The sequence below is a fragment of the Brassica oleracea genome, chromosome C9 (assembly GCF_000695525.1).
Source record: "Brassica oleracea var. oleracea cultivar TO1000 chromosome C9, BOL, whole genome shotgun sequence".
Taxonomy (NCBI): Eukaryota; Viridiplantae; Streptophyta; class Magnoliopsida; order Brassicales; family Brassicaceae; genus Brassica; species Brassica oleracea.
Window position 1 is genome coordinate 46,802,064 of NC_027756.1, and position 13,398 is coordinate 46,815,461.

The following is a 13,398-nucleotide window of genomic DNA, read 5'->3' on the forward strand; positions in this document are numbered from 1 at the left end:
AGGTTTCTGATCCAAATAAGTTCACTAGTGAGCTTCCTCATTGCTCTATACTCTTCTTCAGCACTTGAACATGAAACCACTTTTTGCTTCTTACTCTTCCAAGTTACCAAGTTGCCTCCAATGAAAGTGCAATAGCCTGTTGTAGACCTCATGTCCACTCTATCACCAGACCAATCTGCATCACAATATCCCACAATCTCTATGCTCTTGTTGCAGCCCATCCATACGCCTTTACCCGGAGCTTCTCTCAGATACCTCATGATCCTTTCCACCATATTCCAATGATGAACTTTAGGTGCTTGCATATGTTGACTGACTTGATTCACAGCAAAGCAGATGTCTGGTCTTGTAATGGTTAGATAGATCAGCTTCCCAACCATTCTCCTATAGAGTCTGAAGTCTCCAAATGGCTTATCTTCAATCAAGAGGTGTTTTAGCTATTCTTTCTCCAAGCTTTCCTGCCTCATTTAACAGATCAAGTGTGTACTTTCTTTGAGATAAGAAAAGCCCCTCTTTAGAGCGGCATATTTTTATCCCTAGAAAGTACTTTAGCTCACCCAAATCTTTAATATCAAAAGTAGACTTAAAAAAAGCTTTGGTTGAGATGATACATTCCTTGTCACTTCCTGTGATGATAATATCATCTACATAAATCAGAATCACCACAATTCCTTGCTTGTTTGTGAGGGTGAAGAGTGTATGATCAGCTTCAGATTTTACAAACCCTCTTCCATTGAGAGTTGTACTAAGCTTGTGATACCAAGCTCTTGGTGATTGCTTCAATCCATAGATAGCCTTCTTCAATCTAAGGACGTTCCCTGGTTTCACAAAGTCTTTCATACCCGGAGGTGGCCTCATATAAACCTCATCCTCCAATTCTCCCTGAAGAAAAGCATTCTTGACATCCATCTGCCATAAATACCACTCCAAATTGACTGCTAAGGAGAGTAGAATTCTTATGGTGTGGAGCTTAGCTACTGGTGCAAAAGTTTCCAGATAGTCTTCTCCATAGACTTGAGTGTATCTTCTTGCAACTAGCCTTGTCTTCTTCCTCTCTGGTTTCCCATTAGCTAGATACTTAATGGTGAAGAGTAGGCGACTTGTTACTGCTTTCTTTCCTTTGGGAAGCTCAGTTTCATACCAAGTATCATTCTTGATCATGGCACCGATTTCTTTTGCAACTGACTCTCTCCACTCATCTAGCTCCATTGCCTCTTCATAAGTCTTTAGAATGTACTCTTGATTCAGATTACTGATGAAGACTACATGCTCTTGAGGATAACTTGCCAAAGAACAGGTCACTTGGATAGGATGAGCAACATCATTGTTGTTAAAGTATACTTTGGTGTTCAGCCACTGAGAAGGTTTCTTTATCCTTGTACTCCTCCTTAATGTTTGAACTTCTTGTTGTATTCCTTCTTGATCATGGACAGCTGAATCGTGGATAGCTTCTTCTTGGATAGCTTCCTCGTGGACAGTTTCTTCATGGACAGTTTCGTCGTGGACAGCTTCTTCGTGGATAGCTTCTTCATGGATAGCCTCCTCGTGGACAACATGTAAATTAGGTTGATTTCCCCCCCCCCCCACCCCCCTCATGGTCAAGATGGACTGTTTCTACAACTGGTGCAGCTTCATCAACAACTGAAGGTATAGTTGAAGTGCTCGGTACCCCACTGGTTTGAGGTTGGCTGATGCCTAGGCTTTCCAAAATGATTTTCAAGTTGTTTGCCCTATCTGAAGGTCCTTGTGAGAGATCCTGAAGGCTTTCCCAACTTTTCTCATCATAGTATCTCTTTGATTCCACAAACTTAACATCCCTTGAGACCATAACTCTTCTTGATTCAGGTATGTAGCACTTGTACCCTTTCTGCATGTGGGAATATCCTATGAACATGCCTTTGACACTTTTGGCTTCCAGCTTGTTTCTCTGTTCTCCTGGTGTCAAGACATAACACATACACCCAAACACACGCAAGTGATCAAGTAGAGGTTTAATTTTGTTTAATACCTAAAAGGGAGAGACATCTTGGAGGACTTTGCTGGGAATTCTGTTGATCAGATAGCAGGCTGATACAACAGCATCTCCCCAAAACCTCTTTGGAACATTAGTATGGAACATCATGCTTCTTGCAACCTCCATAAGATGGCGATTCTTCCTTTCAGCAACTCCATTTTGTTGTGGTGTGTATGGACAACTTGTTTGATGGATAATTCCATGTTTTGCTAGGTGTTGTTTGAAGATATGGCTGGTGTATTCCCCACCATTATCAGACCTGAAAATTTTGATCTTAGCATTGAAATGGTTAGATACATAGTTCTGAAAGTTAATAAAAGCTTCAAAAACTTCATCTTTACTTTGAATCAGTGAGCCACGTATATTTTGATTTCTCATCTATGAATGTCACAAAATATTTATGGTTTTCTCTAGATGCATAAGGTGATGTCCAAACATCAGAGTTAACTAGATCAAAACACTTTTCATAAATAGTCATAGATTTAGGAAAAACCGATTTGCAATGTTAATCAAGAATACAAGCCTCACAAGTTTCATTTTTGAAAGACAAATTAGGTAACATCAAGCTTAAAGCACGAGAATGAGGATGGCCTAGTCTAGCATGCCATAACACATCACTAGCTAAAACAGAAGCAGAATTAAAAGCACAAGATAAATCAGAAAATTTGGTGTCTTCAAGCAAATAAAGCTCTCCCTTGCTCACACCTTTTCCCAACATCTTGATGGTTTTAATATCCTGAAAGTAAACATCATTAGGACTGAAAATAACATTGCAATTCAGATCATTAGTTGCTCTCTTAACAAATAATAAGTTAGATGTAAAAGTAGGCATATAAAAAGGTTGAGACTCCTTATCAAATAGTTTTAGATTTCCTACTCCCTCAATGGGTATTTTATTTCCATTTGCAATCACTACACCCCCTAGAGCAGGTTTAACATCACTAATCAGTTTAGCATCCCTAATCATATGATGAGAAGCTCCTTAATCAATGATTAAAGACATAGCAGTGTGAGATGCATTATGAATAGAGTTTAGAGCATTGACACTGATGTTACCAGAGTTTGCATTGAGAGCCTTGATAAGGGCTTCAATGTCTGACTTGCGGATGAATGTGTCATCATTAGGAATCTGAGAGGCAGCCCCCACAGAATGAGAAGTACACACCATAGCCTTTCCAGCCTCATGGTTGTGCACAGCTTCATGAGCTCTAGTTTGGTTGAACTTGGATGTTGAAGGTGGCCTGAGGTGAGGATGAAGGATCCAACAGTTGTTCTTAGAGTGACCTTGTTTCTTGCAATGTTCACAAGTCACACGCCTATCACCTCCTTGTTTGTACGCAACTTTGTTTGTTGCAGCAGTCTCCCCCTTCTCAGCTTTGCTTGCCATAGACAACTCTCCTTTTCCTCCAAACAATCCATCTGAGCCAGGTTCCTTTTGTAGCTGGGAACAAACATCATCCATGCTTGGAAGCTCCTTAGCTCTCAGGATATGTTTGATAACATCATTGAAAGTTGGATTGAGTGTGAGAAGTAACCCAAAGACCTTGTCTTGCTCACGCCTTTCATTGAGGATGTTTGGATCAGTGGTGCTTAGCCTTAACATTTCAAGCTCAGACCACAGTTGACTGAACTTCCCAAGGTGCTTGGTAAAGTTCATCTCTTCCTGCTGTAAGTTGTTGATTGCCTTCTTCGCTTCAAAAATTCTGGTAAGGTTTGAAGTGTTTCCATACACCTTGTGTAAGGTATCCCACAATTTCTTTGCGGTTTCACAGTGAGAATATGCCTCCATAATAGAAGAGTCAAGCGAGCTTTGTAAAACAGATAACACCATAAGGTCCTCCTGACCCCATTTGCCTTTATCTATTACTACAATCTCCTTTCCATCTTCTCCTTGAGTGGTTTGTCTTGGTGCTTCACTTGAAGTGATGTGCTCCCGTAGACCTCTTCCACCAAGAGCTGTCTTGGTCAATCTTGACCAGAGTAGATAGTTTAATCCTTTAAGAACAGCTGGAATGTTGATAGGTCTGTAGCTGTGTTGTTCCATTTTGAACCAAGTGAGGAAAAGAGTGAAAAGAGTAAAGAGATTTGCGGAAGTAGAAAGGTGTTTTAGGAGCTTAGAAGCTCTGATACCATGTAAAAAATAAGAAATCAGGATGAACAGCTCAAGAACAAGAGAGAGAGAGTTGTGAAGAAAGTAAAATAAAGAGGGAGAAACTTAATTCCTTAACATGTAAATTGTGGTTACAACACATATTTAAACTAATCTAGATCTGGATATAATAATAAATAAAGGCAACATGCTTTTTGAGTAAAGAGAGAAGAGACAACTTTCAAAATTATTTGCATGTTTTCAATGGTCGAATGGATACGTTTCTGTGGATGGGTGACGGTAGAAATAACTTGATGGATGATCAAGCATGGATAGGTATCTGTGAATTATCCTTCTTGTCAACAACAAGAACATTATGATACATGTTGTTTTTGTTTTTACCTCACCCAGTAAAAATATCAGAGTTTTAACGGTTTTGCACCGTACTGATCTGATTGTGGGATTTACTTTTACGCTCTCCCGCGATCGTAAAAGGCCATAACGTCTTTTGTCTGTTTCTGTCGCTCAAATACAAATACAGATCTAGAAAAGCAACAACTTGAAATCGAACCTTTTCTTCCTTTCTCCAATCAGTTCGGCGATACTAGCCCCGCTTTTGAATCGCCATCGTTCGATCTGGAGCCGTCGCAGGATCCGCCGCAGACCACCGGCAATGGTAAGATACGCTACCGTTCGCCTTCCTACACTGAGCTACTAGAGTCCGGAACCGCCACCGTTTCTCCTCCTACCTCCGAATATCATCAGGGACTCCTCACCGTTGACGGAGAGAAAATGACGGCTAAGCGCGGGATCGGACGGCACGAGCCTCTCGCCGACAAGATCCAACGCCACCGAAGTATCCTGCTAGTGATATCGGTTCCCGTTGTGCTGATCGCTCTCGTTCTTCTGCTGATGCCTGGGAGATCGGCATCCGACGCGGTGGTTGAAGAGTACACGGTGCTTAACCGCAAGGGAGGCCCCAACTCGAGGCCTCCGAAGAACTACGCCGTGGTTTTTGACGCTGGAAGCTCTGGGAGCCGTGTACATGTTTACTGTTTCGATAAGAATTTGGATCTTGTTCCTCTCGGGAATGAACTCGAGCTCTTCCTACAGGTTCAGTTCCTCTCTTCATCTATACTCAATGCTTAACGGTTGAATATACATTGTTCTATAGGAGCAAAAAATGGATCTAAGCGCCCGCCTAATCAATAATCTCGTATAAAGCAGCGAACTATTTCTTCAACATTTCTATGTCCTCCAAATGTAGAATATATTTCTATAAATAATTATATTAATAAAGTTTGCTCTCAGTGTATGTATAATGGCATGAACTGTGTGTTTCTGGAATCCTAATAGGATGCTTGAACACGCATAACTAGCATCACATTCCTTTGTCTCATTATATTTGATTATTTTCAGTGTCTTGGAACTTACTGTTTATGCTTCACTTTAGTGGTGCTTGTTGGAACTTTGGGGCTAAACTATTGACTGATTTTATTTTCAGCTAAAACCAGGCTTGAGCGCGTATCCTACTGATCCCCGACAAGCAGCAAACTCTTTGGTGTCTCTTCTTGACAAGGCGGAGTCTTCTGTTCCCCGCGAGTTGCGTCCTAAGACACCTGTCAGAGTTGGGGTATGGCAGCGAGTAGTTATCATACTGTCGTTGTTTATTGTTTGAATCATCTGAAATGTTATTTTCTTCATTATATCCTGTTAGGCAACTGCAGGTTTGAGGACGCTGGGTCATGAAGCGTCTGAGAACATTTTGCAAGCGGTAATTTTATTCCTAGATATTTTTGATGCACATTCGTATGCTGCTGACTTAGCTCTTAAGTTATTATAATTTTGTTTGTAAGGTTCAAGAACTCTTGAGAGATAGAAGCATGCTGAAAACTGAGGCGAATGCTGTTACTGTGCTGGATGGAACCCAGGAAGGTTCATATCAGTGGGTAAGCTGTCCCACATTTGTTTGTGTTCCTACTTGAAGTCTTGTTGCTGTATATATTATGTGTGTGCGTCTATGCTTTTTAGTCTTATCTTCCCCCATTCCAAAAACTGTTATCCTTTCTAGTTTCTAAATTAGTCAAGAAGTGTTCAATTTTCACTATGGCAACAATAATAGTTTGAAGTCTACTATGTAAATGTTAAATTTTGTCTTAATTGGCTCCGACTCTGCAGGTAACGATCAACTACTTGTTGAGGAACTTGGGAAAACCATACTCAGATACGGTTGGAGTGGTTGATCTTGGAGGGGGTTCTGTTCAAATGGCATATGCTATATCCGAGGAAGATGCTGCAAGTGCACCAAAACCATTGGAAGGAGAGGATGCTTATGTCAGAGAAATGTATCTGAAGGGACAGAAGTATTTCCTCTATGTTCACAGGTTGGTCAGCTGTTGTGGTTTCTTTTATTTAATGTTTCTTCAATTTTTTTTCTTCCTTTCATGCCAAACGCACAACTTGTTATATTCAAAAATGTTCATTGTGAAATGCTATTTGTCTCTTCTTGTTTGTAGTTACCTACATTACGGATTACTGGCTGCCCGAGCAGAGATTTTGAAAGTTTCTGAAGATTCAAACAACCCCTGCATTGTGACAGGCTATGATGGTGAGAGAATATTCTTTCCAACTAGACTTCTTTACATTTTATCCTCACCGTATGACACATGTTTTCATTATTGCCATTATCTTCGACATCCTTCCTCTGACATATTTTATTCGCTGTAGGTACTTACAAGTATGGAGGAGAAAAGCTTAAAGCGGCTGCGTTGCAATCTGGCGCGAGTCTTGATGAGTGCCGGAGGTTAACAATCAACGCACTCAAAGTGAATGATACACTGTGTACACACATGAAATGCACATTTGGTGGAGTATGGAATGGTGGTCGAGGTGGTGGCCAAAAGAATATGTTCGTTGCTTCTTTTTTCTTTGATCGTGCTGCTGAGGTAAACCAACAATAAGAACACCTTTAGTTTTCTTTAAAACATGTTTACACAACAACCTTTGTGTTTCTTTGTTAAACTCCGGGGACAATGGGCTTGGTTATGCGCACAGGCAGGGTTCGTTGACCCGAAGCAACCTGTTGCTACAGTTCGTCCAATAGACTTTGAGAAAGCAGCAAAGAAAGCTTGTAGTATGAAAATGGAGGAGGGAAAATCAAAGTTCCCACGTGTGGAGGAAGATAATTTGCCTTACTTGTGCATGGATCTCGTTTACCAGCATACTCTGCTCGTTGATGGATTCGGTAAGCATCTCACTTTTTTTTTTCTTATCGGTCACAACTTATTTGTAGAGGTTTAGGTTATACAGTTATACTGACTAGGACTAAATGACTAAAAGCACATATGTAAGAGTGGAGAAGTGTTAGACATTAAGATTGTATGATGCATCATTACCACTGCTACCATGATATGATGATTAGCATAATGTGTGTCTAATTCATTTTCTACTTTGTGTTTTGGGCATAAAATAAAAATAGGGTTGAAGCCAACACAGACAATAACATTAGGGAAGAAGGTGAAATACGGAGAACACGCAGTGGAAGCTGCCTGGCCATTGGGTAGCGCCATTGAGGCCGTCTCCTCACCGTGACAGGGCATTTTGGGAATTACTCACATCATTCTTTTGATTTCACTAGCAAATATTTATTGTTTCCAATTTTTTTTTAAAGTTTATTTTTGTTGTAATGCTAAAAAACTTACTATTATTAGTGATATAAAGATGATTATTGTTTGGTAAAGCATATTAAAAAAATTCTACAATGGTATATGACAATCTGTTGTAGATTTGGCTCAGATATATTTAAAATCTAGTATTTAATTAACAACTATATATATTGTATCAGTCTGACCAAATTTAGTAGTTTAATATGAACAAAATACCAATCGTACATAGAAAATAAAGGAACTGATGTGTTTAATTTTCCATTGTGGTGCTTCGTTAATCCACGTGGAGATTGAAGTCCAATTATTGTTTGTAGCTGGTGTCCTTGGTAAGATAGGCAATTACTTGCACACAACAAATGGTGAATCATCATTTTATTGGCCCCTTCTAAATATTACCAAAATTTAGTAGAAGCTGTTTTTCTTCTTGGATATTGAAATTGTGTATAGAAAAAGATTTTTAACATTTTTCGGAAATTTATATAAATATAAAACTAAGATTTTATAAATGACCTATTGACTATATGTCTGGGCCAAGGCCACATATGGAACCAGACTGTAAAGAACAGTATGAACACTAAAGAATAAGGCTACGGCATTATATTTATGATCGAACAGAGGCATATTTGCTTCATCACCGAAGTTCAGTGTTAAAAAAAATCTTCTAGTATTCCAATGGCCGAAGTTCAAAGTTTTCTTCATTAAGATTTATTGTTTTGACTGATTTAGAGAACGATAAATATAAAATTCACAACTTGTTTTGTTCTTTTTCCCTCTTTTCCTTTTGGCATCATTTTGGCATTTTTCATCATATCTAAAATGAACTAATTACTATGATATGATGTTCAAATAATAATGATTGGTTAAATCATTTGATATAGATTTTTATTTTATTTTTACATTGAAAAATACATGTGTGATCAATATCCAGCAAAAAGGGCATATCTTCAAGCTTCATGGTGAAGGTAAGTTTCATTTTTCAATGAATTATTGGGGAATCATTTGAATTTTAACAAGTATAGAATAAAGCAAACCCGATAATAATAATTTGTCCATAAAAATGAAGACATGTGACACATTTGTTTTCAAAGGAGAATCGTGTGGGTTTACTTTCAGAAATTGATAAGACTACTCCTACATGAATCGATCACCAGTCTCCACTTTTTCCAATAATTCGATCGGAGAGTAAAAACCTTTCGGAATAATGTTATATTGAAGAATTTTGTTTTATAATTATAAAGTAACTGGGAAATTGATCTTTAGTTTAATAATATGCGATGCAATATGTGAATTGCAGTGATCATGAACTTAAACTCGGGCATCTCTCTCACTATATATGAACACACTGAACTTGGATTGTCTGTTATAACTTATAAGATTCAGAGTCCGACTAAGGAGAAGCTTTTTGTAATGATGTCGTGAACAAAAGCAAATAAATTTGGAAGAAAGCAAAAAAAAAATCAAAACGAATTGAGGCAAATACCCGTTTAGAGTTTCTTATTATTATGTGAATGTATAGTCTTACAAATCTTTAGACCTGTATTTATAGCGGCTTCAAACCTCGATTTTCTTTTTCCTATAGGAATACGTACTTATCTAGAAAAAGTAAATTTCCTAAACCGAAAAAGCATACCGTACCGTGGGATCTATGGCTTCCGCACCCTCAGAGGTCAATCTTGATAGCGTCCAACGAATGTTGGATTTTTACTGGTCGACGCAGAGATTTAAGACTCATCTAATGCAACAAATGAAAACAAATTTCTTTAATCAATGTTTTTGACATCATTCTTTAAATCAATACATAAGTTGATTACTGGAGTTTTGCTCGAAAACAAAATGAGTTTGAACATAAGAAAATTAAAAGGAAATTCGGAGAACACGCATGAATAAGTGACATGCAGTGATTGGTGAGCTAAATAATTTTTCTGGATGTGACACTTTACTTATGACCATGCATTAGCTTACAAAAATTGAACTGTCGAAATATAATCCTTTGTTTATTTATTTTGTTTACCATATGTATCATTTGTTGTGACAAGAGTTGATTTCCGATGCAGCAATGCTTAATGATTTTAGATTGTATACTTTTTCTGATTTATCCACGTATATGTGTGGGACGTTTATAAAATTGTACATCTATAGTTGTCTTGTAATGGGGGAGCAATTACATTGAAGATGGAATAAGTCGTTTTCTAATCTACGTTGATTTTGAAATTAATTTGAGTCGTAGACTTGGATTAATTAATGAAGAAAGTGATAAAATCGACAAAGTGGAACAAATTTACTGTGTAAACTATTTTATTTATGTTGCAATTTTGTAATGCGTTTGCATTAGTATTAGAAAATCCTATCATACGTATATATATAAGAATATGCTTAAACATATATATCAGATATTACGTGAATTTTTGTACATAAATTGTTTTAGTGTGTTGTTTGGGTAAAATTTTCTTTAAATTAATTAAAATATAAATAGCTAGCTTAATTCAAATACGATGATAGTTGGTTTTTTAGATAGCCATGCTAATTCTTTTCTTAGGTGCTAATTAAATGGCAAAAAAAATAAGAAAATAGAGATTGTGAGAGTTTTAAACCCTTAACTTTTAGGTATGAAGATTTCCAAAATCCTAATCTTATGCTATTGTTTGCACGTATAAACGCATAATTTAATCAATTATGTATGTACGTGTTTATGATACAATGTATACACGTAAATGTATACTTCTCGAAAACATGTTACTAATCATTTTTATCCACCACTTATAGAAACGATGCGTATGCAATCATTTTGGATAATATTTTCGACTTGTAATTGAGTTGTACCTCAATTCACACAAGAAACACAATATACATACATGGATGGATGGCCTTGGGCATAGTCAATAAAACATTAAAATATGGTTCACAAATTTTAAAATAATTTACTAGATAAAGGTATTAAAATTTTAGAGCTGGCCTGACCATGTATGCACAACGCGAACCAGTTAAGTATTTCAGATTTGTGAAATGAAAGAGTTTTGAGTCTGATGTGTGCACTAAGGCTAAATTAAGCATACCAACTTGAATTTGTTTCGCCTATACTTTTCTTTCTGAATTCTAAAAATATATGATGGTATCAGAAAGACTGAAGTAATTGATATATATGTATATAAAATATTTATATGATGTGGGTGAATAAACAAAGTAACTACATAGTTTATCCTGTTAGATTATTATAAGCGAATCCACTTGACAAAATTATAAGCATTAAGAATTGATTTTCTATCCGTATAGCTACATGTCTGAATGTGTATGTATACATAGATACGTAAGAATGCGGAGAGGTTGTGCAATGGAACATGGATGACAGAATGGTCTACTCTATTTAATCCGCTAGCAAAGTAGCAAAGCCCTATACGGACAAAGTTGGCAAATTGACTTTCAAATCTTACAAATCAAATTTATAAACCAATTTGATAAGATAATCTAAATTGTATGCTAATAATCGTTTAAGAACATTATCTCCTTCTTTTCCAAATTACGTTAGACTACTGCCCATCATAATTAATGTTTTAGTAAATATACAGTTGGGATTTAGTAAAACATACCCTAATGCTCAAAATACATCTGTCAACCTATTTAGATTTGCACTACAAGAAAACATAAGTTTAACGAGGGCGGTTTTCCTCGTGAATTCGTCGTAAAATAGGTTTTACGAGGAATTAGCGAGTAAACATGTTTCGTCGTTACTCGTTCGTCGTAACACATATTTTCTCGTCAATTCGTCATAAATTAGCGAGGAAAATATTTCGTCGTAAAGACGAAGTAACCATTTCGTCGTAAAGACCACGTAAATATTCCACGTAAGGAGGTCGCTAGATTTCCTCGGAAATACCTCAAAACGTGTTCCTCGTAAACTACACGTAAATATCTCGAAAGATTTTTCTCGTAAAGTACACGTAACAACCACGAAAGTATTTCCTCGTAAAGTACTCGTTTATCTTTCTCGTAATATCCTCGTAAATGTTTTCTCGTAAAATACTCGTTTACTTTTTCTCGTCATTTCCTCGTAAAGTTTCCATGTAAATAGGTCGTAAATTAGCTACGAATTTACTTCGTTATTTTATTTTACAGAATTTAAAAATATAATTTAAAAAATAATTAAAATTATTTAATTTATTAATTAAATTAATTTTTTTTTTAAAAATCAATACCAAAATATTTTATATATAAATAAGTTTTGAATTTATAATTCAACAACCGAAAAAAAAAATTAAGAGTCGTTCATCGCCCGGTAGAATTCATCACTCCTCCTCTCTACATCCGCCTCGGGATGTGTGTCGGATGATGACTAGTCTGGAATGGGATTTTATTGTCGCAAGTTCCTCAACAAAGACTCTCATTCCGGATTTGTGGCCGCTACAACGTCCAAGAAGCCCTCGAGTCCACCCATACGAGCTGTGAACGCAGATCGCGTCGAGTCCATCTCATTACGCATCCGAGCGGACTCTCTACGCAGCTGCTCGGACTCTCTACGCAGCGCAGCGACTTCATCTTCCCGTGTCTGAGTATAAGACGATGTCGCTCTCGGAACATCGTTGACGGAACCAATCCCCAACGTACGTCCATTTTTCTTAGGGACCACCTTAAAAACAAAAAAAAAAATATTGTTAGTAAAAATTTAAAGTTAAATTAAATGAATAATAAAAAAAAATTAAAATTTTTAAAAATTCACCTCCTCGTAAATCTTATCCACTTCATGTGTGGATAAGGTGATGGGTAATTTGTCGGTGGACTGCTGGGTCAGCTGGGTCTGGCGATCGTTAACCTGAGCAACCAAGTCGTTGAAGATTTGCTCGGACTTGCCATCTAGAAATTGGCCCGCCTTATTCTTGTGGGTCCTCTCGTAAAGTTGCATAACAGACGGAAGTTGTCCCGTCTCTTTGGCCTAAAAACATTTAAGAAAGTTAGAATATATATATTAAAAATTTAATTAAATAAAATATTTAATTACCATTTCCAAACGGACACCGGCGTGGGGTTTTTGGCCCGTATAGTGAAGCATTGGCCCGTGGCCGTGCTCATCTACCGTGTTACGGAAGGCAGAGCAAGACTGGGTGATTCTGATGGAGTCAGGATCCCGCGAATAACAAATGAGGCCATCCCACACATCCGTGGTGAGCTTAGCGGGTTTGCCACGCTCATATCCCTTCACGATCCAGTCACCCTTCCAGTTGGAGACCGTGTCCAATAAGCGAACTTTCGCCTTCGCGTAAAACTGTTTCCTCACCCTCTCAATGACCCACATGGACCAATGATATTTTTTCTGCAAAAAAAATTTAAATTATTAATTAGTTTTAAAATATATATATAAATCATGAAAAAATAAAAATACATATAATTAATTAAAAGTAACTTACAGCGTATATTTTGAACCACGCCTTTCTGATGTAGATCGGCGTCTTTCTCCAGTTCGGATGTGGCATGGAGAAGTAACCTTTGATCGTGTCGGTTACGTCTGATGCAAGACAATTGTCAACCCCAAACCTGAAAAAAACAAATTTAAAGTATAAATTATTTATTAAGATAAAAGAATTTCAAAAGAATTGAAAGTAAATTAATGTAACATACCACAAAGTTCCGTCCGGTCGGTC

At 37.3% G+C, this 13,398-nt stretch overlaps 1 protein-coding gene across 1 annotated transcript; it reads left to right on the forward strand.

Annotated features, from left to right (window-relative positions):
• Positions 1–4,623: 4,623 nt before the first annotated feature.
• On the forward strand, positions 4,624–7,900 carry LOC106313338 (apyrase 2). Its single transcript, XM_013751132.1, has 9 exons — positions 4,624–5,216; positions 5,608–5,736; positions 5,821–5,877; positions 5,960–6,052; positions 6,282–6,487; positions 6,620–6,711; positions 6,831–7,048; positions 7,158–7,347; positions 7,582–7,900. The coding sequence occupies exons 1-9, from the start codon at positions 4,896–4,898 to the stop codon at positions 7,692–7,694; spliced, it is 1,419 nt and encodes a 472-aa protein (XP_013606586.1). The 5' UTR covers positions 4,624–4,895; the 3' UTR covers positions 7,695–7,900.
• Positions 7,901–13,398: the final 5,498 nt, after the last annotated feature.

Bases quoted from the DNA above. Each gene is read 5' to 3' on its own strand.
- LOC106313338 (XM_013751132.1), top strand. From the start codon at position 4,896: ATGACGGCTAAGCGCGGGATCGGACGGCACGAGCCTCTCGCCGACAAG. The intron at 5,217-5,607 runs GTTCAGTTCCTC...TTTTATTTTCAG, and splicing joins AACTCGAGCTCTTCCTACAG to CTAAAACCAGGCTTGAGCGC. The intron at 7,049-7,157 runs GTAAACCAACAA...TTATGCGCACAG, and splicing joins TCTTTGATCGTGCTGCTGAG to GCAGGGTTCGTTGACCCGAA.